The sequence below is a fragment of the Symphalangus syndactylus genome, chromosome 14, assembly GCF_028878055.3.
Source record: "Symphalangus syndactylus isolate Jambi chromosome 14, NHGRI_mSymSyn1-v2.1_pri, whole genome shotgun sequence".
Taxonomy (NCBI): Eukaryota; Metazoa; Chordata; class Mammalia; order Primates; family Hylobatidae; genus Symphalangus; species Symphalangus syndactylus.
In genome coordinates, this window is record NC_072436.2 from 108423942 (window position 1) to 108449624 (window position 25683).

At 47.1% G+C, this 25683-nt stretch overlaps 1 protein-coding gene across 2 annotated transcripts in view; it reads left to right on the forward strand.

Annotated features, from left to right (window-relative positions):
• EMP2 (epithelial membrane protein 2) overlaps positions 1-8069 on the forward strand; it is a 55490-nt gene extending 47421 nt beyond the window's left edge. For both annotated transcript variants that reach the window (XM_055240997.2, XM_055240996.2), the window contains one exon: positions 3591-8069. In XM_055240997.2, the coding sequence (XP_055096972.1) occupies positions 3591-3778 (188 nt within the window). In that variant the 3' untranslated portion in view covers positions 3779-8069. The remainder of the gene's footprint in view (positions 1-3590) is intronic.
• Positions 8070-25683: the final 17614 nt, after the last annotated feature.

Here is a 25683-nt window from a genome sequence, read left to right on the forward strand (position 1 = left end):
GCTGTACCACTTGTGTTAGTCCATTATCACGCTGCTAATAAAGACATACCCGAGACTGGGTAATTTGTAAAGGAAAGAGGCTTAATGCACTCACAGTTCCATATGGCTGGGGAGGCCTCACAGTCATGGCAGAAGACGAAGGAAGAACAAAAGGGCTTACGTGGTAGCGGGAAAGAGAGCGTGTGCAGGGGAACTCCCATGTATAAAGCCATCAGATCTCGTGAGACTTACTACCATGAGAACAGTATGGGGGAAACTGCCCCCATGAGTCAGTGATCTCCACCTGGCCCCGTCCTTGACCTGTGGGGATTATTACAATTCAAGATGAGATTTGGGTGGGGAGTGGGGACACAGCCAAACCATAGCACCACTGTACTCCAGCCCGAGGGATAGAGTGAGACTCTGTCTCGAAAAATAATGAAATAAAATAAATAGAATAGAATACAATATAAAATAAAAACACTGAAAGTCCCGCATCCTAGGAAACCCCAGTCCAGGGCAAAGTGGGGTGGTTGGTCACACTCAGCATCCCCTCCCCTTGGGGCACTTTTACTGGACAGCCAGGTACCACCCCTTCTAGGTACAGGCGGAGAATGAGAGTGTTTTCAAGTGCAAAAGACTCGGAGGGTCACTTGATCTGGAGAACCCCCCAAGTCCACCACAGTCCTTCTGGGGACCTTTCTAAAGTGCAAACTCCCAAGGCCCCAGCCTGCCCTCTTGAATCAGCATCGCTGGGTTAGAGCCTGGGGATTTGTACTCCTGTCCCCGAGCCAAGCGTTGGAGAGCAATGAGCCAGAACAAATGAGGCCTAAAGGGGGAACGCGACCCTCCCAAGCACCCCGGGCGAGGTAGTCACGAGGTGTCTGATACCCCTCCTTTACTGTCTCTGTATCTGCCAGTTAGAGCCATGGACCCCCCACCCTTACCGACCCCATTAAAGGCAATTGAATCCTGTCATTTAACTTGGGGTGGGGGGACTTGGGTGGTTACTCTTGCCCGGGCTAAAGTACAGTGGCGTGATCATGGCTCACTGCAGCCTCGGCCTCCAGGGCTCAAGCAATGCTCCCACCTCAGCCTCCCAAGGAGCTGGGACTACAGACATGTGCCATTATGCCTGGCTAATTTTTCTAGAGATGGGGTTTCACCATGCTGTGCAGGCTGGTCTCGCAATCTGCCAGCGTCACCCTCTCAAAGTGTTGGGATTCCGAGCATGAGCCACCGCCCCCAGCTTCTGAAGTTTATTTTCTGTTCTTGTCTATGTTTGTCTGTTGATCTGTAAGGCCACTTGGTCAGAATTGATTACCCTAATATATATATTTAGGAATTTTATATATGTATAAATTTTCATATATATGAAAATTCCCTCATATTTTAATATGAAATTCACGTCTTCCCATTTTCCTTCCGTAGCATCCCATTATCCGCAACTCGTTTGGGCATTTTCTGGTTGAAAGACCTGGCCCTCCCTGTTCTGCTTCAAACTGCAGAGTGTTTAGATGCTGTACCAGGCAGGGATCTTTAGACACAAGCAGCAGATACTCTAACTCATGTGAGGGATAGGATTCTTGGGGTGGCTTGCAAGAATCAAAGCATAAAGCTGAAAACCCAGGTCTTGGGAAGAAGATCCAGGCACCAGCAACTGACAGGCAGCGGCTCCAGGGGGGAGCTGTCGGAATCAAGAAACCCTGACAGGGTCACTGTTTAGATTCAGGTTTCCAGGAGTGAGAGTCTGATTGGCGGAGATTGTCTATGTGCTTGGCCCCTGGCCAGAGAATGTGTGAGCATCTTGAAGGATAGTCCCACCGAAACTGCCTGGCCAGGAGAGGAATAGGTTCCCCAAAGAAAACCACAGCACCTAACCTCATCTTAGCTCTAATGTCTGTAAATATTGGGACAGCAAGTATTTATTTTTTTATTTTTTGAGATAGGGTTTCGCTCTGTCACCCAAGCTGGAGTGCAGTGGTGCAACCTTGGCTCGCTGCAACCTCCGCCTTCCAGGTTCAGGCACTTCTCGTGCCTCAGCCTCCCAAGTAGCTGGGACTACAGGTGTGCATCATCACACCCAGCAAATTTTTGTGTTTTTAGTAGAGATGAGGTTTTGCTGTGTTGGCCAGGCTGGTCTCAAACTCCTGGGCTCAAGTGATCTGCCCGCTTCAACCTCAAAGTCGTGGGATTACAGGCGTGATCCACCGCACCCAGCCGAGGACCACAAGTATTACAATTAGGGTGCTTTTGGCCTTATGTAAGAGAAAATCGAATTAACTGTGACTTCAGCCACAAAGATAGTTACTATTTTTACATAACAAGTACTCTGGAGGTAGAAAAGATTCCAGAGCTGATGTAGCAGCATCAGCGTCAAGCACTTCCACTCATTCCATCCTTCGATTCTGTCATCTTTAGTGTTGGTGTTGACCTCTTCGTGGCTCCAAAAAGTCTGCTGCAACTCCAGACATTTCATCCTGCCCTGACAATATTTAAAGCAGTCAGCAAGAGAAAGGAGAGCAATTTAAAAAAGCTTTCTCCTCCCTCATCTCTCTCTTTTCAGGCGGTTATATTTTTCTTTTTTTGGGGAGGAAGTTTTCGCTGTTGTTATCCAGGCTGGAGTGCAATGGTGCGATCTCAGCTCACTGCAACCTCCGCCTCCTGAGTTCAAGCGATTCTCCTGCCTCAGCCTCCCTAATAGCTGGGATTATAGGCACCGACCACCACGCCCGGCTAATTTTTTGTATTTTTAGTAGAGACGGGGTTTCACCATGTTGGCCAGGCTGGTCTGGAACTACTGACCTCAGGTGATCCACCCGCCTTGGCCTCGCAAAGTGCTGGGATTACAGGCATGAGTCACCGTGCCCGGCGCAGGGAGTCGTATTTTTCACTGAAGGTTTTCTGTGGTCAGAACTGGGATACATACTGACCCATCAGCTATAACCCATAGCTATAGGAACCAGATTGCCTAGAAGAAAGTTGGCAAACTATGGCCCATAGGTCAAATCTGGCATGCCACATGTTTTTGTAAATAAAATCTTATTGTAACACTGCCACTATCATTCATTTTTGTATTGTCTATGCATGTTGTCATGCTACTGTGGCAGACTTGTGTGACTATGGCCCACAGAAAACCTAAACTGCTTACTGTCTGGCCCTTTACAGGGTACGTCTGTGGACCTCTGGCTTAGAGCAATTATGTTCACCCTGTGGGTTGGTGATGTGGCTGCCCAAACAAAACCGGGTTTAGTTAGCAAGAATGGGAAGCAAAATAGCTACAGGGTAGGTGACAATATCCTTCCACAAAATATCAGTTGTAATTTTTCCAATAGGCTAAAATAAATACCTATTAATAATAAGAGCTTAAGGCTGCACACGGTGCCTCACATCTGTAATCCCAGCCCTTTGGGAGGCCAAGGCAGGAGGATTGCTTGAGCTCAGGAGTTCAAGACCAGCCTGGGTGACATGGCAAAATCCTGTCTCTACAACAAAATAATAATAAAGAATAAAAGCTGAAGTTTGTCTTCAACTCTGGCCGTATGCCCCTGGGGTACCCAGGGTGCACTGTGGTCCATGATTTATTCAAAATTCACCTTTCTTCCTGACAGGTCTGTGTGTCATGATTGCGGCCTCCATTTATACAGACAGGCGTGAAGACATTCACAAGAAAAACACGCAATTCTATTCTGTGACCAGAGAAGGCAGCTACGGCTACTCCTACATCCTGGCATGGGTGGCCTTCGCCTGCACCTTCGTCAGCGGCATGATGTACCTGATACTGAGGAAGCGCAAATAGAGTTCCGGAGCTGGGTTGCTTTTGCTGCGTACAGAATCCACATTCAGATAACCATTTTGTATATAATCATTATTTTTTTGAGGTTTTTCTAGCAAACGTATTGTTTCCTTTAAAAGCCAAAAAAAAAAAAAAAGAAAAAAAAAATCCAAAAGAGAGAAGAGTTTTTGCATTCTTGAGATCAGAGAACAGACTATGAAGGCTGGTATTCAGAACTGCTGCCCACTCAAAAGTCTCAACAAGACACAAGCAAAAATCCAGCAATGCTCAAATCCAAAAGCGCTCGGCAGGACGTTTCTTAACCATGGGGCTGTGATGAGAGGAGGCGAGAGGCTGGGAAAGCCAGGTCTCTGGGGCTGTGCTTCCTGTGGGTTTCAGCTGCCCCAAGCCCCTCCCGAATCTCTCTGCTAGTGGTGGGTGGAAGAGGGTGAGGTGGGGTACAAGAGAAGAATGACAGCTTCCTGAGAGGTTTAGCCCAAGTTCCAAGTGAGAAGCAGGTGTAGTCCCTGGCATTCTGTCTGTATCCGAACGAGAGCCCAACCAACCCTCCGGTATCGGGGTGGGTCAGAAAAAGTCTCACCTCAATTTGCCGACAGTGTCACCTGCTTGCCTTAGAAATGGTGATCCTTTACCTGCGTGCCAGATTTAGACTCGCCTTTAGGCAAAAGCTACAGCGCCCCCCACCTCACCCCAGACCTACAGAATCAGAGTCTTCAAGGGATGGGGCCAGGGAATCTGCATTTCTAACACGCTCCCTGGGCAACGCTTCAGATGCGTTGAAGTTGGGGACCATGGTGCCTGGGCCAGATCAGCAGAGCTGCCTCATAAATGCTAGGATGTCATCATGTGGAGATGGGGAGGTGAATGTAACCCCCACAGCAGTCCAAAACCTTGGCCTCCATCGCCACAGCTGTCTACATCTAGGTCCCCCAAACTCCATTCCTGAGCCATGTGAACTCATAGACACCTTCAGGGTATGGGGTAGAGCCTCCTTCCCATTTTATCCCAGAAGGCCTCTCCCTTCTTGTCCAGCCCTTTATGCTACACCTGGCTGGCCTCTCACCCCTATTTCTAGAGCCTCAGAGGACCCATCTACCATTCATTCATTTATTCATTCGTCAGAATAAATCATGACTTGCATGCATGTGCCAGGCACAGGGGATACCCTCTCGAGACAGTCTCCTCCTAGGGCTCATGGCCTAGTGGAGGAGACAGATTAAAACTTAATTAGAAAAACTAGCTGGGTGCAGTGGCTCATGCTTGTAATCCCAGCACTTTGGGAGGCCAAGGCGGGTGGATCACCTGAGGTCAGGAGTTCAAGACCAGGCTGGTCAAAATGGTGAAACCCGTCTCTACTAAAAATACAAAAATGACCTGGGCATGGTGGTGTATGCCTGTAATCCCAGCTATCAGGTGGCTGAGGCAGGAGAGTCACTTGAACCGGGAGGCGGAGGTTGCAGTGAGCCGAGACCGTGCCACTGCAGTCCAGCCTGGGTGACAGAGCAAGACTCCATCTCAAAAAAAGAAAAAAAAGGAAAGAAACTAATTACTGTGATGGAGGCTGCAAAGAACACCACTAAGAATTCAAAACCAGCTGGGTGCGGTGGCTCACGCCTGTAATCCCAGCACTTTGGGAGGCCGAGGCAGGTGGATCACTAGGTCAGAAGTTCGAGAACAGCCTGGCCAACATAGTGAAACCCCGTCTCTACTAAAAATACAACAAAATTAGCCGGGCGTGGTGGCAGGCGCCTGTAATCCCAGCTACTTGGGAGGCTGAGGCAAGGAGAATCGCTTGAACCTGGGAGGCAGAGGTTGCAGTGAGTCGAGATTGCACCGCTGCACTCCAGCCCAGGCAACAGTCTGAGACTCCGTCTCAAAAAATATATATAAAATAAAATAGTTCAAAATCGAGGCCTGTGGCATGGGACGGAGCCTGCTTTACACATGTCTATTTTTAAATGCTCCTGAAGGCATTTAGGCATTTAGATCAGTCTAAATATAGCTCCATTTAGTTCGTGCAGATGACATTTATTGGGCAGTACCTGTCTGTGTAACACCCAGAAAACACATGTGTGGAGGGGCCCATGGTCCCGACAGTAAATGCGTGAGAGGGTCCCATAGACCTGGAGTTTTCAAGCTTTAGGGGTTCCCGTGCCGCTTGGGACAGGCCGATTTAGCGGGTCTGGGTGAATGATTTCCAGGTGATTTTAAGACTGTGCTGAGAAATAGGGCTTTTGGGGCCTTGTCCTTCAGGATCAAAGCATGATGTGCTGTGTGGCAATGCAGGCCACCCAGGAACCATCCCAGGAGATAAGCTCTTTGCACCTCATTGTCTTTTTCTGCTTATGTTGGAGCAGGATGCTGGGGGCTGTCCTGGGATGGGGTGTGGGACCTTGTGCTAGTTAAATACTTTTGCACTTGACCTTCTGCTGAGTGGAGTGATGGTTTGCCATCAGCTCAGTTCCAGTGGAGCTGAAGAGACATCTGGTTTGAGTAGTTTTAGGGCCACCCTGGGTATCTCTTCAATGCAGAATTGGCTCTTTCCATCTACTCTTTCATTCATTTGTTTTTGACAGATGGTATTAAATGTTTACCATGTTCCAGGCACTGTGAGGCTCTGAAAATACAGGGGTGAGCAAATCCAGATATCCTCCCTGCCCTCATGAAGTTTGGAATCTATGAGATAGGACCCCCTCCCTATGGAGAAGCCACCAAATGCAGTACAGGGTGACCTGGGGCCAGAGACAGGACAAATGTCACCTCCTCACATTTGTCAGGAGATACTGTCCATGAGATACTGTCACTAGTCATATTGTGGGCAAGAATGTGGCTTACACCCCTAGGGTTAACAGGATGCCACCCAAGCTCATGGAGGAAGCTGAATCTTAAGTTCCCTTGAAACTTTCTACCTTGGTGGCTTTTCTATAATTTTTTTTTTTTTTTTTTTTTTGAGACTGAGTTTTGCTATGGTTGCCCAGGCTAGAGTGCAGTGGCACCATCTTGGCTCACCGCAACCTCTGCCTCCTGGGTTCAAGTGATTCTCCTGCCTCAGCCTCCCGAGTAGCTGGGATTACAGGCATGTCCCACCATGCCCAGCTAGTTTTTGTATTTTTAGTAGAGTTGGGGTTTCTCCATGTTGGTCAGGCTGGTCTCGAACTCCCGACCTCAGGTGATCCGCCCAACCTCAGCCTTCCAAAGTGCTGAGATTACGGGCATGAGCCACTGCACCCGGCCTTCTACAATTTTCTGGTAGTCACAATGGAAACAAACAAAACAGCTTAGAACCAGAGATCGACCCCCTGAAGCAATACATCAATTCCCTTCCCAAGAAACATCAGGGCTCCGTGAGTATCTGTGTTGAATGCAGTCTGAAATGATCCTGTGGATTTTCCCGGCTGGTTGCCACTACTGTACAACATTCAGTGCCCACATCCACCTGTGCCATTAAGCTTTTTGGAGACATGAGAGATGCCTCTTCCCTGCTGTATGACATGCATTTGGGAAGTTGGAAAGAAATGACAACATCAGGGAGGAAACATCCAAGCTTCTTACCTGTAGGTAGAATCAGGCCTCACTTGGTGCTTATTACCAGTTATTCAAGAACAATAACAACAACAAAATTAGTCGACATCCAAGAAGCAAATATTAGGACCAAAGATAGCATCAACTGTATTTGAAGGAACTGTAGTTTGCGCATTTTATGACATTTTTATAAAGTACTGTAATTCTTTCATTGAGGGGCTATGTGATGGAGACAGACTAACTCATTGTGTTATTTGCATTAAAATTATTTTGGGTCTCTGTTCAAATGAGTTTGGAGAATGCTTGACTTGTTGGTCTGTGTGAATGTGTATACATATACCTGAATACAGGAACATTGGAGACCTCCTCACTCCCACACACTGTGCTATAGTTTGCGTGCTTTTGTGCACACCCCTCATGAACAGGCTGGCGCTCTAGGACGCTCTGTGTTCACTGATGATGAAGAAACGTAGAACTCCAAGCCTGTTTGTAAACACAGTGGCCTAGATAGAAGCTGTATCATAGTTTAAAATCTGCCTTGTGGGATGTTACTAAACTCACTAATAGTTTAAAGGTTACTTACAATAGAGCAAGTTGGACAATTTTGTGGTGTTGGGGAAATGTTAGGGCAAGGCCTAGAGTTCATTTTGAATCTTGGTTTGTGCTTTTAGGGTAGTTAGAAACTTTCTACTTAATGTACCTTTCAAATAGTCCATTTTCTTTGTTTTGTATAATCTGAAACTGTACATGGAAAATAAAGTTTAAAACCAGATTGCCCAGAGCAAGACTCTAATGTTCCCAACGATGATGACATCTAGGGCAGAATGCTGCCATTTTGAGGGGCAGGGGGTCAGCTGATTTCTTATCAAGATAATAATGTGTGGTTTTTACGGTAAGCGATTGATAAATGGACAATTTATCACTGGACAATCTCCCTCTGCTTCTTTAATGGGGCCAGCTTTGCAGCCCTGCAGCCTGGATAGTCGCACACAATTCCATGCATCCAAGGCCCCCATGCTTGGAGAATGATCTGCTAGTGCCATTTTAAATTATTTTATATATTTCTGGTAGAGACAGAGTCTCGCTATGTTGCCTACGCTGGCCTAAACTCCTGGCCTCAAGCGATCCTCCTGCCTCGGCCTCCCTAAGTGCTGGGATTGCAGATGTGAGCCACTCACTGTGTCCGGCATAAAGTAGAACATTCTTACAAGAAATAAATATTTCGTAATCATGGAGAAGAATGCTCCTAAAATGTACGTATTCGTTCATTCATCCACCCATTCATTCATTCTTTTATGGGGCGGGGGGTCTGTTGCCTATGCTGGTTTTGAACTCCTGGGCTCATGTGATCCTCCCACCTTGGCTCCCAAAAGCACTGAGATTGCGGGTGGGAGCCACTGCGCCCGGCTTTAAAGTTCTTCATATTTGAACAAGCAGCCCCATATTTTCACTTCTCAGGGATCCCCATAAATGACTGATCCTGTTCGTTTTTTTAACCTTCCTGTTCATTGTCACTAGATCGTGTTCTTTCACTTCATTTGTATTTAATAAAGACCTCTGCTTTAAAAGATGAGGTCAACATGCAATGCGACTATTTTCTACCACATACTCTGCTGAAAACTGAAAAATTCAGACAGAGAAGGAGAGAGAGAGAGAGAGAGAGAGAGAGAGAGATCACTTTAGCTTCTATCTAAGGAATGCCAAAGGTAGCAAAAGCTATCTTTGTATCTTGAGAACACTCATTTCCTTATGGTCACACAGGATTTGCAAACTAAAATCTTCAGAGGCTATTGTCTGCCTTCTTTGTGTTTCTAGATTGGATTTTTTTTTTTTTTTTTTGTCCATATGGCTGGGGGATGGTGATCATCCCACAACACTCAATTTCGTATTTCTTCCATTCAGAAAATCAGCCTCTCATTCATTCATTCACCAAATATTTGCGTAGCTGTAATGGTACCAGCATTGTGCTAGGTGTTATGGTGACATCCTGTGCCTTTGTCTCCATTACATACTAGGGACTTTTGGAAGGACGTGATTGAACCTTTACCACCCATTACCAGGCCATAAGGAGCCCCAGCTGGACACGACTGAGATCACATCACCCATCGCCCTGGAGTGGGAGCCGCCTTGATGAACTTAGTCCCTGCCTTGATCTAGATAATACTAGTCTCAGTTTCAAGTTTCCAGGGCTAGATTCTGATGGGTCTGTCTTGGGTAACACACTCACTCATCATTGCCCCAGTACTTGGCTGGAGTCAGGAGTGAGATCAAATTATGTAAACATGAGGGTCTGGGTGCAGTGGCTCACGCCTGTAATCCCAGAACTTTGGGAAGTGAAGGCAGAAGGATCACTTGAGGCCAGGAGTTTGAGATCAGCCTGGGCAGCACGGCGAGACCCCATCCCAATAAAAACTAAAAAATTAGCTAGGCATGATGGTGTGCTCCTGTAGTCCCAGCTTCTCAGGAGGCTGAGGTGGAGAATCGCTTGAGCTTGGGAGGTCCAGGCTGCAGTGAGCTGTGATCACGCCCCTGCACTCTAACCTGGGTAACAGAAACTCTGTTTCAAAAAATAAAAATTCTTATACATTCCTGAAATGAACTAACCCCTTCCCAAGAGGGATCTAGCCTGAAGTCTCAACCAGTTTCCACTTCCAGCTCCTACTCCAGGGCGATGGGTGATGTGCTATGTCTCACGCGGGTCCAGTTGGGGCTCCTTATGCCTGGTAATGGGTGGCTAAAGGTTCAATCATGTCCTCCCAAAAGCCCCTAGTATGTAATGGAGACAAAGGCACAGGACGTCACCATGAATTGTCCCCTTGGAAAAGGGACAGGCAGAGAACCAATGTCCAGTGGCAACAGGTTCATTATTGATCATAAATACCAGGGAGCCCTTTCCCTGGCGGGAGGGAGACTTGTGGGTGCTCAATCTGCTGCTCTTGGTTCTGCTCAGTGGAACCATCTCCCTCATCCACTGTCCCCTGTGGTCAGATTTAAGATGGGTAGCGTGGAGCAGGATATTTCTTTCTTTTTTTTCAGACGGAGTCTCGCTGTCGCCCAGGCTGGAGTGCAGTGACGCCATCTCGGCTCACTGCAAGCTCCGCCCCCCGGGTTCACGCCATTCTCCTGCCTCAGCCTCTCGAGTAGCTGGGACTACAGGCGCCCACCACCACGCCCGGCTAATTTTTTTTTTCTTTTGTATTTTTAGTAGAGATGGGGTTTCACCGTGTTCGCCAGGATGGTCTCGATCTCCTGACCTCGTGATCCGCCTGCCTCTGCCTCCCAAAGTGCTGGGATTACAGGTTTGAGCCACCGCGCCCGGCCAAACGAAGCGTGCATTGTCCGGGAATTTTCTTTCTTCTCCTGGGTATGAGGCCTAGTGTCTGAGAGGTAATTTTCAGGGTTGTATAGTTACAGGCTCTTCTCAGTCACAGATGGGGTTCCTTTGGCCATGTAAGATCTTGTCTTGACCCAATTTGTTTAAGTTTTTTTTTTCGAAGCACAAAAGATTTATTATCACAGAGATTTTGACAGTCAGGAATCCAATAGTGGCTTATCTAGGTAGTTCTGCCTATGGCTTTTATGTGATGGGCCTAATAATTTGAGCCTCAGAATTCCTGGCCCCATGTCTCTGAGCTTTACTGCAGCCTTGAGGCAATAACTGCAAAGCCCTTCTAATCTGAGCTCTCTCTCTATGCCTGTCCCTCTGTCGGTGAAAAATGCTAAAGGATCTAGCATATCTTTTGCTGGAATCCCATACATCTTCTCTTCTGCTTAGCTTTTTGCCGCCATTCTAATGATCCTTAGTTTATAGCAGGGCTTAGCAGATTACTTGCTTTTATATAGTTTATAAGCTGAGAATTTATTTCGTGTTCTTAAAAAGTTGTGAAAATGGTTGGGCACAGTGACTCACACCAGTAATCCCAGCACTTTGGGAGAGTGAGACGGGAGGATCGCTTGAGCCCAGGAGTTTGAGACCAGCCTGGGCAACATAGCAAGACGCTGTTTCTACCAAAAAAAAAAAAAAAAAAAAAAAAGCTGTGAATAGTGGCACAGGCTTGTGGTCCCAGCTACTTGAGAGGCTGAGGCAGGAAGATTGCTTGAGCTTGGGAGGTGAAGACTGCAGTGAGCCGTGATCTTGCCGCTGCACTCTAGCCTGGGCAACAGAGTGAGACTCTGTTTCATCAAAAAGGAAAAAAATGTTTTAGGCCGGGGCAAGTGGCCCACGCCTGTAATCCCAGCATTTTGGGAGGCCGAGGCAAGTGGATCACTTGAGGTCAGGAGTTTGATACCAGCCTGGCCAACGTGGTGAAACCCCATCTCTACTAAAAATTAAAAAATTAGCCAGGTGTGGTGGCAGGTGCCTGTAATCCCAGCTACTTGGGAGGCTGAGGCAGGAGAATCGTTTGAACCAGGGAGGTGGAGGTTGCAGTGAGCTGAGATCACACCACTGAACTCCAGCCTGGGCAACAGAGCAACACTCTGTCTTTAAAAAAAAAATTGTAAAATAATGCAAAGAAGAATATACAACAAAGACTTTATTTGGGCTGGGCGTGGTGGCTCATGCCTGTAATCTCTGCACTCTGGGAGGCCCAGGCGGGTGAATCACCTGAGGTCAGGAGTTTGAGACCAGCCTGGCCAACATGATGAAACCCCATCTCTACTAAAAATACAAAAAACTAGCCAGGTGTGGTGGCAGGCGCCTGTAATCCCAGCTACTAGGGAGGCTGAGGCAGGAGAATTGCTTGAACCTGGGAGGCGGAGGTTGCAGTGAGCCGAGATGGCGCCACTGCACTCTAGCCTGGGTGACAAGAGCAAAACTCTGTCTCAAAAAAAAAAAAAAAACCTCACGTGGACTGCAATGCCTGAAATATGTACTATCGGCACTTCATAGAGAAAGTTTATCAACTCCTGGTCTAGCACTTGACTTGTCTATTTCTATAACTCTCTAAATCTTTGGATTCTCCATCAATGTAAATTGCAGGCTTCAGGCAGAAGGAATCTTAGGAAAGCCGCGTTTTCTTCCATTTTGCCATTGGACCATGTTTGACCCAAGATTTACTTTTTCTTGTTGGATCTTACTGAAGGCTCTAAGAAGTCGAATTTGCCAACATCCTGATATATTTCTACAGTTTCTCCTGATACTACAACCTCCACAGGTTCATGGTTGGTGTAAAACAGGTGACAGTTTGGACCAGGCTTCAACTATGGCCCATGGGCCACATCCAGCCCACCACCTGATTTTGTAAATTAAATTTTATTGGGACAAAGCCACACCCACTCATTTACATAGTGTTCATGGATGCTTTCCAAAGCAGAGTTGGGCAGTTCCAATAGAGACCATATAGACCACAAAGTCTGAAATATTTACTATCTGGCTCTTTCCAGAAAAAGTTTGTCAAACCAAATGTTTTGCCATAGCATGACAAGGGTAACAGCTTCCCAGCCTGAATAATAGGATCTCCACTGCCCTCTGACCTGCCACTGCCATTCAGCCAATTCCACGTGAGAGTGTCTGTTGCTTGCAGCACTAAGCTGCAAATACTAATACCAAACTTAGTATTAGTCAAGGTTCTTAGTTGCAAGCAATAGTGACTCTGGCTGATTTAAACAGACAAGAAATTTACTAAAGGGAAAGCTAGTAGTGCCCAGGCTTGAAAGCATGTGCCAAATTCCCCCCAGTTGCCTCAGATCATTCCACACAACAATTTGGTAAGAAAACCGCTGCTGTCAGGGCCGGGCACATTGGCTCACGCCTGTAATCCCAGCACTTTGGGAGACCGAGGCGGGCGGATCACGAGGTCAAGAGATCGAGACCATCCTGGCCAACATGGTGAAACCCCGTCTCTACTAAAAATACAAAAATTAGCTGGACATGGGTGTGCACACCTGTACTCCCAGCTACTTTTGAAGCTGAGGCAAAAGAATCGCTTGAACCCAGGAGGCGGAGGCTGCAGTGAGCTGAGATTGCACCACTGCACTCCAGACTGGTGGCAGGGCGAGACTCTGTCTCAAAAAACAAAAAACAAACAAAAAAAGAAAACCACTGCTGTCACCACAAGATGGTACGGTTTGCAGCCAATATTTGCACCTGTGCTATCCCTCCTTCTGTGGATTGGGAGCCTGGCATGGTGCCTCTGACTGGTGAAGCCTGGATCACATGACCATGTCCTGGCTGCAGGGAAGGCTGGGAAATGATGAGCAGCCATCTTCAGTTACATCATGGTAGTTAGTTTTGCAACCCACCAAGACTCAGAAGGAAGGGCATTCCCCAACGTAGGAAGGAAGTTCAGATGTTGGGCAAACAAAATATCAGATGTCTACTAAATCCTATCAGAAGCCCAGTTCCCTGTCTACCCACAGCTAATTCCAAACTATATTCATCCATATCACACCTACATATTCTTTGCTATATTATGTACAGTCTGCGCTGTTGTTACATACTTAGCTTTTTTTTTTTTTTTTTTGAGACAGGGTCTCACTCTGTCACCCAAGCTGGAGTGCAGTGTCAAAATCATAGCTCACTGCAGCTTCAACCTCCTGGGCTCAAGCAATCTTCCCATCTAAGCCTCCCAAGTAGCAGGGACCATGGGCGTGCACCACCACACCAGGCTAATTTTTTATTTTAATTTTTGTAGAGATGGGGTCTTGCCATGTTTCCCAGGCAATCTGGAATTCCTGGGCTCAAGTGATCTTCCACCTTGGCCTCCCAAAGTTTGTTTTCTGTTTGTTTGTTTGTTTTTTTGAGACGGAGTCTCACTCTGTCACTCAGGCTGGAGTGCAGTGGCATGATCTTGGCTCACTGCAACGTTCACCTCCCAGATTCAAGCAATTCTCTTGCCTGAGTCTCCTGAGTAGCTGGGTTTACAGGCATGTGCCATCACCTCCAGCTAATTTTTTTTTTTTTTTTTTTTGAGACAGAGTCTTGCTCTGTCGCCCAGGCTGGAGTGCAATGGCGCAGTCTTGGCTCACTGCAACTTCCGCCTCCCAGGTTCAAGCGATTCTCCTGCCTCAGCTTCCCGAGTAGCTGAGATTACAGGCACCCGCCACCACTTATGGCTAATTTTCATATTTTTAGTAGAGACAGGTTTCACAATGTTGGTCAGGCTGGTCTCGAACTCCTGACCTCGTGATCTGGCTGCCTCGGCCTCCCAAAGTGCTGGGATTACAGGTGTAAGCCACCACGCCCAACCCACCCCCAACTAATTTTTGTATTTTTACTAGAGACAGGGTTTCACCGTGTTGGCCAGGGTGGACTCAAACTCCTGACCTCAAGTGATCTGCCCATTTCAGCCTCCCAAAGTGTTGGGATTACAGGCATGAGCCACCACACCCAGACCCAAAGTGTTTTACATGTCAACATGTAGTATGAATCTCTACTCCCTCAAAACATGTATCTCAAAATTTTCCTGCTTCCAATGCATTTGCTTTACGGCCAGGGGAAGCCAAGCGTCCAGAAAGTGGAAGAGCGGGTACTACTACCACCCCCTAGTGGTGGCATGTGACAACACAGTATAGCAATAAAACATTGAAGCAAAGATACCAATTGCACATCCAACTTAGCCAAACCCAACGCAGTTGATAAAAGCTAATGTGTACAAACCCTGATTAATTTAGAGTTAAATTTGTTACTGCTAGAACATGGCTATGTACCTCTTTTCATTTATCTCAGTTTATTAATATATAGCCATGGGATCAGCCATGTGATTTTTGTACTTTTTTTGGTTAGTAGAATATTACTACATTGAGACAGATTTACAGTTTGCAACAGAATGTCAGTGTAGAATTGACTATACTTGCATGAGAAAAAGAATATATTTTCAGTACAAACCTATTATGAACTCTTTATTCATTCATTTATTTCTTTATTTTTGAGACAGGGTCTTGCTCTGTTGCCCATGCTGGAGTGCAGTAGTGACATCTCAGCTCACTGCAACCTTTGCCCCCCGGGGTCAAATGATCCTCCCACCTCAGCGCCTGAGTAGGGGGCAGGATCACAGGCACAATCCACCACGCCAAGCTAATTTTTGTATTTTTTGTAGAGATGGTATTTCGCCATGTTGCCCAGGCTGGTCTTGAACTTCTGGGCTCAAGTGATCCCCCTGTCTCAGACTCCCAAAGTGCTGGGATTACAGGCATGCACTGCCGCACCCGGCCTTGAACTCATTTTAAATAGGTGTACTATGAAAAGTCTTTGTGAGTGTTTTCTTTCAAAAGTTTCTTTCTTTCTAAAGTTTTTCTTGTAAGAACTCCATATTGTATACATGTAGGGCAGAGTTTTGCAGCATCGGTACGATTGACATTTGGTCTGCAGAATTATTGGTGGGGACTGTCCCATACACTGTAGGATGTGTGGCAGCATCCCTGGCCTCTACCCACTAGATGTCAACAGTGCACCCCACCCCCCACCACTGTCGTGACAACCAAAGATATCTCCAGACATTGCCAAATGCCCCCTACAAGGGGTGGGGACAAAATTGCCTCCGAGGGAGAGCCACTGCTGTTGGGTGCTGTATACACCAGGAAATACGGTGATTGGCAACCATGATGGTGGGGCTACTTGGGGGCTGTTGGAAATTGCCAGCGAAGATGTTTGGCCTAGAGTAGCTCACACCCAGTTGGAAGGAAAGCCAATGACAGTCTCCCCCACCAGGGCCCTTGTTGTCTCTCTGAACACACGGGAGAATAGCACAGGATGTTCCCCAGCCCAAAGCTGAAACGGCACATTTGCTCAATATTTGTCATCAGCTAGAACAAACAGACCAGAGGAACCAGGAAGAAACGGCTTCTCTGTGTTTGTAGAAGGACAATAGTGTAATTTCACCAGGGTCTTGAACACATGTGAGGGAAGAGAGGTGTTACTTCACCTTGGCACAGGGTTACTTTAAAGCACAGATTTTTTATGTTTATTTTTTATTTTTTTTGGCCAGGAAGGGAAGTTCAGTTGCTGTGGTCTGCCGTTGCCCCGTCCAGAAAGAAATGATGGCAGGCCAGATGTGGTGGCTCATGCTCGTAAGCCTGGCACTTTGCGGGGCTGAGGCAGGAGGATTACCTGAGCTCAGGAGTTCAAGACCAGCTTGGGCAATGTAGTATGACCTTGTCTCTACAAAAAATTTTAAAAATTAGCCTCCCGGCACTTTGGGAGGCTAAGGCGGGCGAATCACCTGAGGTCAGGAGTTCAAGACCACCCTGGCCAACATGGTGAAACCCCATCTCTACTAAAAATACAAAAATTAAGGCCGGGCGTGGTGGCTCACGCTTGTAATCCCAGCACTTTGGGAGGCCGAGGCGGGTGGATCACGAGGTCAGGATATCGAGACCACGGTGAAACCCCGTCTCTACTAAAAATACAAAAAATTAGCCGGGCGTGGTGGCGGGCGCCTGTAGTCCCAGCTACTCGGAGAGGCTGAGGCAGGAGAATGGCGTGAACCCGCGAGGCGGAGCTTGCAGTGAGCCGAGATCGCGTCACTGCACTCCAGCCTGGGTGGCAGAGCGAGACTCCGTCTCAGAAAAAAAAAATAAATAAATAAATAAAAATAAAAATACAAAAATTAGCCAGACATGGTGGCAGGCGCCTGTAATCCCAGCTACTCGGAGGCTGAGGCAGGAGAATCCCTTGAAACCAGGAGGCAGAGGTTGCAGTGAGCCAAGATTGCACCACTGCACTCCAGCCTGGGTGACATAGTGACTCTGTCTCAAAAAAAACAAAAAACAAAACAAAAAAAGAATATTCACACACACAAAAGAGTTGCCTCCACTTGATGGCAAGGTGTGGCCTGCAGGCTCCGCCTCCCTGCGTCATGTGTGAGTTGACCCAGTAACCAGGGCACCTGCTAAAGGACAGGCGACTCCGCCCCCTATGCTCCAGCCTGGTCTGCTGAGCTCTTCTCCTGGCAGAGGAAGCAGAGAGCCAGAGGGTGATATGGGGCAAATGCCCACTTAGCAGATTTAGCCAGCAGATCAACTAATTTTAAGCTTCACTTGGCTTTCTGTCTCGTTGTACTTGAAAAATTCTTTATAATTTGCTGGCTGGGAAGATAGTTGCTTAAAGAATGGTTTATGGATGCTCTGCCTTAGAATCCGTGGGGAACATCTTGAGATTGCAGATTCCTGGGCTGCGCACCAGACTTGCTGAGTCCGAACCTCAAGGGCTGGGGCCCTGGGATCTGCCATTTTGACAGGCTCTCCGGGGATTTGGATTGAGGGACATTGGCGATTGCAATTGGGAATACTTGTGGGATGCTTGATTCCGTAAACTAGGCCAATTAGCTCAGTTCAGGAGGTGGTTATGACCCAGAGCATCAGAGCTTCCTTCTTCCCTGTCAGTTCTCTTCTTTCCCCTCTAAGCACAATAAACACAGTGGCCCTAAGAGGTGTCTTGAAAATATAATAACAGGCCGGGCGCGGTGTTTCACACCTGTAATCCCAGCACTTTGGGAGGCCAAGGCGGGCAGATCACTTGAGGTCAGGAGTTTGAGACCAGCCTGGCCAACACGGCAAAACCCCGTCTCTACCAAAAATACAAAAATTAGCTGGGTGTGGTGGTGGGCACCTGTAGTCCCAGCTACTTGGGAGGCTGAGACAGGGGAATTGCTTGAACCCAGGAGGCGGGGGTTGCACTGAGCCAAGATCACACCACTGCACCCCAGCCTGGGTGACAGAGCCTGACTCCGTCTCAAAATAAAAAAAAAAAAGAAGAAGAAGAAGAAAAGAAACATCTGAGACTGGGTAATTTATAAAGAAAAGAAGTTTAAGTCCGGGCGCGGTGGCTCAAGCCTGTAATCCCAGCACTTTGGGAGGCTGAGGCAGGCGGATCACAAGGTCAGAAGTTCGAGACCAGCCTGACCAATATGGTGAAACCCTGTCTGTACAAAAAATACAAAAATTAGCCAGGTATGGTGGCAGGCGCCTGTAGTCCCAGCTACTCAGGAGGCTGAGGTAGGAGAATCTCTTGAACTCAGGAGGCGGAGTTTGCGTGAGCTGCGATTGCTCCACTGCACTCTAGCCTGGGTGACAGAGAGAGACTCTGTCTCTAAAAAAAAAAAAAGGTTTAATTGGCTCATGGTTCTTCAGGCTTTATGGGAAGCATGATGCTGACATGTGCTCAGCTTCTGGGGAGGCCTCAGGAATCGTGGAAGGCAAACGGGAAGCAGGCATGTCACATGGCCAGGGCAGGAGCAAGGGTGGGGGTGCCACACATTTTTATTTTAATTTATTTTTGAGACAGAATTTCACTCTTTTTGCCCAGGCTGGAGTGCAATGGCACAATCTCAGCTCACTGCAACCTCCGCCTCCTAGGTTCAAGTGATTCTCCTGCCTCAGCCTCCTGAGTAGCTGGGATTACAAGCAGGTGCCAACACCCCCAGCTAATTTTGTATTTTTAGTAGAGATGGAGTTTCACCATGTTGGCCAGGCTGGTCTCGAACTCCTGACCTTGGGTGATCTGCTCCCTCAGCCTCCCAAAGTGCTGGGATTACAGGCATGCGCCACCATGCCCAACAACCACACACTTTTAAATGACCAGATCTCACAAGAACTCACTATCACAAGGACAGCACCAAGTGGATGGCGCTGAACCATTCATGAGAAACCACCTCCATGATCCAATCACCTCCAACCAGGCTCCATCCCCAACACTGGGGAGTAAAATTCAATGTGAGATTTGGATGGGGACAAATATACAAACTAGATCAACACCCCGAATTCCTTCTGGAGAGCTCTCTCTCCCTCCCTGTGGGCAATCTCTAGTAGAGGTCAATCAAAGTGATTTGTAGCATATGACCCAAGCCAGGCCAATCAACTTCCCTCTTTCGGAGCCTCTCCTGGGCTCCCCAGTGGGATGCCACAAGGATGGAAACGCAGTTGGTCTTGATTCCTCCAGCACCTGTCTCCTATCAAGTCTCCCCTTCAGCCTCTTCTCTGATTTTCTCCTTGCTGTGTGTTGAGCCTTCTCTAGCCCACAGCAAGATTCTGGGGGCTACCCCATGTGCTTCCCCCAGCCCCTCTCCTGATTAAGTTCTGGTGCTCTCAGCAACTCTGAGTTTTCTGAAAGTTTTCTCTCTCTCTTTTTTTTTTTAAATTTTTTTGAGATGGAGTCTCACTCTGTCACCCAGGCTGCAGTACAGTGGCACAACCTCGGCTCACTGCAACCTGTGCCTCCTGGGTTCAAACAATTCTTGTGCCTCAGCCTCCCTAGTAGCTGGGATTACAGGTGCATATCACCACGCCCGGCTAATTTTTTTTGTATTTTTAGTAGAGACAGGGTTTCACCATGTTGGCCAGGCTGGTCTCGAAATCCTGACCTCAAGTGATCCTCCCGCCTCGGCCTTTCAAAGTGCTGGGATTACAGGTGTGAGCCACCACACCTGGCTGAAGGTTCTCTCTCTTATTCCATGACTGCATCCTGCTGCAATGCTCTGGAAACCCTCGTCCTGTTTTGTATTTTCACAGGGAGCAGGAAAGAGTTGAGGTTTCCTATGTGATTTATTTGGCCACATTCAACTTAGTCGGTCAGATAAGCTTTGTCATCGTTGACTACAGGACTACATGGCTTCTATGGTTTCATTGAGATTTGAACACTTTTCCACTCGCGTTGGATTTGCAGCTGAAATTAATTTATTTTAATCGACGTCATTCAATTCCAACTTTATAAAAGGACGAACGCACAGCAGAGAAGAGTAGGGAACGTTTTGCCTGAGGAGAAAATCCGCGCGCAAGGATGTTGGGCTCTCAGCAGAATTGAAGCTCTGGGGTTCAGAACACAGCCACGGGAAAGCTTTGGACTCTGAGTTCAAACAAGCTGACTGACTTGTAAGGCAATTGCAGGTAAGATTTGTGAATCAAGTTAAGAATCAAAAGCAACTGAGATCAACGTGGAGGCCTGGAAGGTAAGGGCCATATTTTACCTAGATACTAGCTTAGAGACTTGCTACGTTGGCACTATATTTTAAGTACGTTATTTAGTAGTATTGTGCAATCAACTGGTTTCAACATTGAAAAGGAATAGCTTATGAAAACAAAAGGTTTTTTTTTTAAAAAGGATAAAGTGCATGTTTAATTTCAATTGCAGAAATGAAGGGAAGAGGCACTCCTGCCACCTGGTGGGCATTTATCCAAATTGTTGGTTCAGGTCTTTTAGGGGTGAAATTCGTGCCGTTGAATCTAGGTTGAACACGCAAACATTCCAGCCCCAGCAGCAGTTGGGTCTTATTTGCTTCCCCTTGACCTGGGATCTGTACCTTTCTGTTTCCAATTAAGGCCTTTATAAACGAAAGTAACCTGGTTTGGCCAGATAAAAGTTCATGTCTCCTTGCCCGTGTCCTCTCACACTGCTCTCTGGAAATCTCGTGTGTGTACTTTTCACTTGTTAACCTCCTGTGTCCCCCACTAGAAGGTCAGCTGCAAGAAGGCAGGGATTCTGTCTGGTCTTGCTATTCATGATAGTGCCTGGTACACTGCCTGGCACATTGGTCGATAGTTCCCTGATGAATGAAAATTTAACAAATAGGTGAAAACAGAGTTTTGGGTTGTCTGAGTGGCATGTTCCAAGCCTTTACCGTATCATAAACCTCTTAGTTCAACTGCTAATAATTTCTTCTGTGTCTTGGGTTATAATCAACCTACCCAAGTTTGGCCTCTATCTTGCTTCAAGAAGTAACTCTTGCCCATAAGCTGTACCAGAGCAGATTTATACAGAACCCGATGGCCTGAAAGAAGGCCTCCAATCCTATTACTTAAGTATCCCAAATATCTCTCTGCTTGCTACTCATAGGTCCCAGCTTGCAAGCAAGTGGTAAGTGAGTGTCCCTGGCTCATGGGACATTTTTTTTTTCATAAGGAGATAAGTGGTAGATAAGTAAAATTAGCCCAGTGGGAACTGATTTCAAGCTGTGGAGTGAAGATTAGGGTAATTTGTGGGTAGTCCAGAGAATGCCCCATGATCCTAAATAATTACCATCATGTGTTGTTGCGATAGTGGTCAGATGGGTTTGAACTGATCATTGGCTGTAATTAGGGAGTCTCCTGTGCTGACCCATGTCCTCCCTTCAGAGGCATCTGGAACATCAATCCTGCAGATTATTCAGATCATTAGGAATTCCTTGTGGAAGCTCAAAACTTTCCTGAATCTGAATAGTTAAACCACTGTGTTGCAAAAATCAAATACCATCTGGCTTTTGTGTTATCTTGGCTAAATCCAGTCAATCCCAGCTTCTTCAATGGCATTTATGATATTCTATTCCCCCAGATCCAGAGAATCGTAACTGGGTTAGAAAGTTTTATTTAATCGTGGGTGTAGAAAGATTGTTTTCATAGATCAGACAGCATTTACCTCCATCAGAGTAAGAAAAAAGAATGTCCAAGTGTGTCCTTGCCCCAGTGATCACAGCATCTGTTGATATGTTCCTTGATATCAGCCTTATAGATCAAACTTACTGTCATCTTTAAAGAAGTTTACTTCATCCAAGTGCAGTGGCTCACGCCTGTAAAACCAGCACTTTGGGAAGCTGAGGTGGATGGATCACTTGAGGTCAGGAGTTCGAGACCAGCCTGGCCCACATGGTAAAACCCTGTCTCTACTGAAAAAGTACAAAAATTAGCCAGGCATGGTGGCATGTGCCTGTAGTCCCAGCTACTCAGGAGCTTGAGGCATGAGAATCGCTTGAACTTGGGAGGCGGAGGTTGCAGTGAGCCAAGATCGTGCCACTGCACTCCAGTCTAGGTGACAGTAAGACTCCGTCTCAAAAAAATAAAAAAATAAATAAATAACTTAATGGCATTGACAAATGGTTGCCCTCCCCACAAACCACCCACCCACCCTGGAATCAAAATTATGGGAAATTGTTTCTTTCAAAGAGACTTCAGAAAAATATTGTATCCTGGCATAGAATGGATTGTTATTTCATCGTCCATATGAAAGGGCCTTGCTTGTTGACCAGTATTTGCATTTTAATTAATTTTTGTCCTTTCCCACTGCCTAAATAGCAAATCTGTTGTAACTCCTGTGGTTACTGTATTTTTAGACTTTGCCTGTGTGTTTGGATGTTTGGATTCCAATAGAACTGTGTTGGTTCTTCCCCCGACACAGTCCCACCACTCGTAGTTCAATTGCAGGAGAGGAAAAACTTCATTTATCCTGTTAGATTCTGTGACTGGAGTCTGTGAATTAAACTGAGAAGAGGTAGATGAACAGGAGGAAAGACATACAAATGTTAATATTTTTACATACACGGGGGCTTCACATAAAAGGAGCAAAAATGCAAAGCAGTGGTTAGACTTGGGGGCTTATTTACCATTTTCCCTTTTTTTTTTTTTTTTTTTTTTTTTTGAGATGGAGTCTCTCCCTGTCACCCAGGCTGGAGTGCAGTGGCATGATCTTGGTTCACTGCAACCTCCGCCTTCCGGATTCAAGCAGTTCTCCTGCCTCAGCCTCCCAAGTAGCTGGGACTACAGGCACAAGCCACCACGCCTGGCTAATTTTTTGTATTTTTAGTAGAGACTGAGTTTCACCATGTTGGCCAGGCTGGTCTCGAACTCCTGACCTCAGGTGATCCACCCGCCTTGGCCTCCCACAGTGCTGGGATTAGAGGCATGAGCCACTGTGCACGATCAAAAAAAAAAAGAATTTTTTTTTTTTTAATTAGCCAGGAATGGTGGTGTGTGCCTGTATTTCCAGATACTCAGGAGGCTGAAGTGGGGGGATCTCTTGAGCCCAAGAGTTGGAGGCTGCAGTGAGCCATGATTGTGTGACTGCACTCTAGCCTAGGTGACAGAGCCTCTGAGAAAGAGAGAGGGAGGGAGGGAGGGAGAGTTTGGGTTCCTAGGGCTGGTAAGTTGTGGAAAGATGACTAGGAAGTGGTGGGTGAGGTAAGGGTTGTTTAGTAGTGTTTGTCATGCCAACTCATCTCTGTGCCAGTCACCCTGCTATGGAATAGAGAAACATCTTTACATGGGGAATTTCCCTGCTTTTAGGCAGAAAAGGAGTGGGTAGAGAGCTCTTTTGGTCTGCGGTTTCTCAGTTGCCCTCAGCTCAAAATAATCCTTATGCCAAAGTGGCCTGTTTTGGGGTAATGTATTCTGATCCCCTTCAACACCAATAGAAAAATCAAGGTAGATGCACACCCCTCCTCCCAAAGTCTCATGAGGGTGAAAGGGAGGAGCTGAAAGGATTATATTTGTCTTCCTTCTCTTTCTTTCTCTCTCTTTTTTTTTTTTTTTTGAGATGGACTCTTGCTGTATTGCCTAGGCTGGAGTGCTCACTGCAACCTCCACCTCCTGGGTTCAAGCAATTCTCCTGCCTCAGGCTCCTTACAGGCACCCACCACCACACCCAGCTAATTTTTAAATTTTTAGTAGAGAGAGGTTTCACCATGTTGGCCAGGCTGGTCTCACACTCCTGACCTCAAATGATTCACCCGCCTCCACCTCCCAAAGTGTTGGTATTACAGGCATGAGCCACAGTTTTGCTCTTGTTACCCCGGCTGGAGTGCAATGGTGCGATCTCAGCTGACTGCAACCTCCGCCTCCTGGGTTCAAGCGATTCTTCTGCCTCAGCCTCCCAAGTAGCTGGGATTACAGGCATGTGCCACCATGCCTGGCTAATTTTGTATTTTTAGTAGAGATGGGGTTTATCCATGTTGGTCAGGCTGGTCTCGAACTCCCGACCTCAGGTGATCCACCCACTTCAGCCTCCCAAAGTGCTGGGATTATAGGCATGAGCCACCGTGCCTGGCATACACACCTGTTAATTTTGCACCCGTCCTCTTTTTTTTCCTCTAAGTTCAGCTCAGTTCTTCCACTCTGTCATCTTGGATTTGTGGTCCTGGGTAATGTGTAAGATCATTAGTCTGTCTCTGCTTTTGCAACCTTGACTGCCGTCTGACAATTCAGGATAAGGTCTCTCTGCTTTCATGATGCTGGGCACATCTGACTGAGGTAAGAGCTCTTGAGGGGATTGATGGAGGGCTTTGCAGCTTCCTTATTGGTGGGTAAAACATCTCCCAGCAAATGTGAGTGTCTAAGAGTATGCAGGGGAACCCACCTCCATGGCATATGGGGTGAGGGCCTGGTGTCATTTCTTTGAACAAGCCATGGCACCCAGTGGAGAAAGAATGTGTTAGTCAGGCTAGGGCTGCTGTAACAAATTACCATAAACGGCCAAGTGCGGTGGCTCACACCTGTAATCCCAGCACTTTGGGAGGCCAAGGTGGGCGGTTCACCTGAAGTCAGGAGTTTGAGACCAGCCTGGCCAACATGGCTCGTCTCTACTAAAAATACAAAAATTAGCTGAGCATCGTGGCACACACCTGTAATTCCAGTTACTCGGGAGGCTGAGGAAGGAGAATCACTTGAACCCAGGAGGCAGAGGTTGGAGTGAGCGGAGATCGCACCACTGCACTCTAGCGTGGGCAACAGAGTGAGACTCTAAAAAAAAAAAAAAAAAATTACTATAAACTTGATGACTTAACACAACAGAAATTATTTTTCTCACCGTTCTGGAGGCTGAGGTGTCCACAGGACTATGCCCCCTCTGGAGGCCCTCGTGGAGAACTCATCCTTGCTTCTTCCAGCTCCTGGTGGCTCCAGGCATTCCCTGGCTTTTGGCTACATTGCTCCAGTCTCCACCTCTGTCTTCACATTGCATCTCTTCTCTCTCTCATCTCTGTGTGTCTCTTATCAGGACACTTGTCATTTAATTTGGGCCCAGATTATCCAAGATGATCTCATCTGGAGATTCTTAATTACATCTGTGAAGATCCCCTCCCCTCCCCTCCCTTCCCCTCCCTTCCCCTCCCTTCCCCTCCCTTCCCCTCCCCTCCCCTCTCCTCCCCTCCTTTCCCCTCTCCTCCCCTCCCCTCCCCTCCCCTCCCCTCCCCTCCCCTCTTCTTTTTTAAGACAGAGTCTCACTCTGTCGCCCAGGCTGGAGTACAGTGTGGTATGATCATAGCTCATGGAGTCTCAACCTCCTGGACTCAGGCGATCCTCCCAACTCAGCCTCCTGAGTAGCTGGGACTACAGGTGTGGGCCACCATGCCTGGCTAATTTTTTATTTTTTTTAGAAATGGGGTCTCACTATGTTGCTGGTCTCAAACTCCTGGGCACAAGCAGTCCTCCTGCCTTGGCCTCCCAACGTGCTGTGATTACACCAGGCATGAGCCACCGTGCCTGGCTGATCCTTTTTTCCAAATAAGGTCACATTCACAGGTTCTAGGATGAAGACATCTCTTGGTGTGGGGACCCAGTTCAACCAGCTGCACACGGGGTGCAGATAAATGCTGGAAGGGCTCAGAGGACACTTCTTGATGATGGAGTAGAGTTTCTCTTTCTTCATTAGCAAGAGAACCACACACATTTGTAGAGCGGTGCCCCTTAAAAATCATCATTTGTATTTT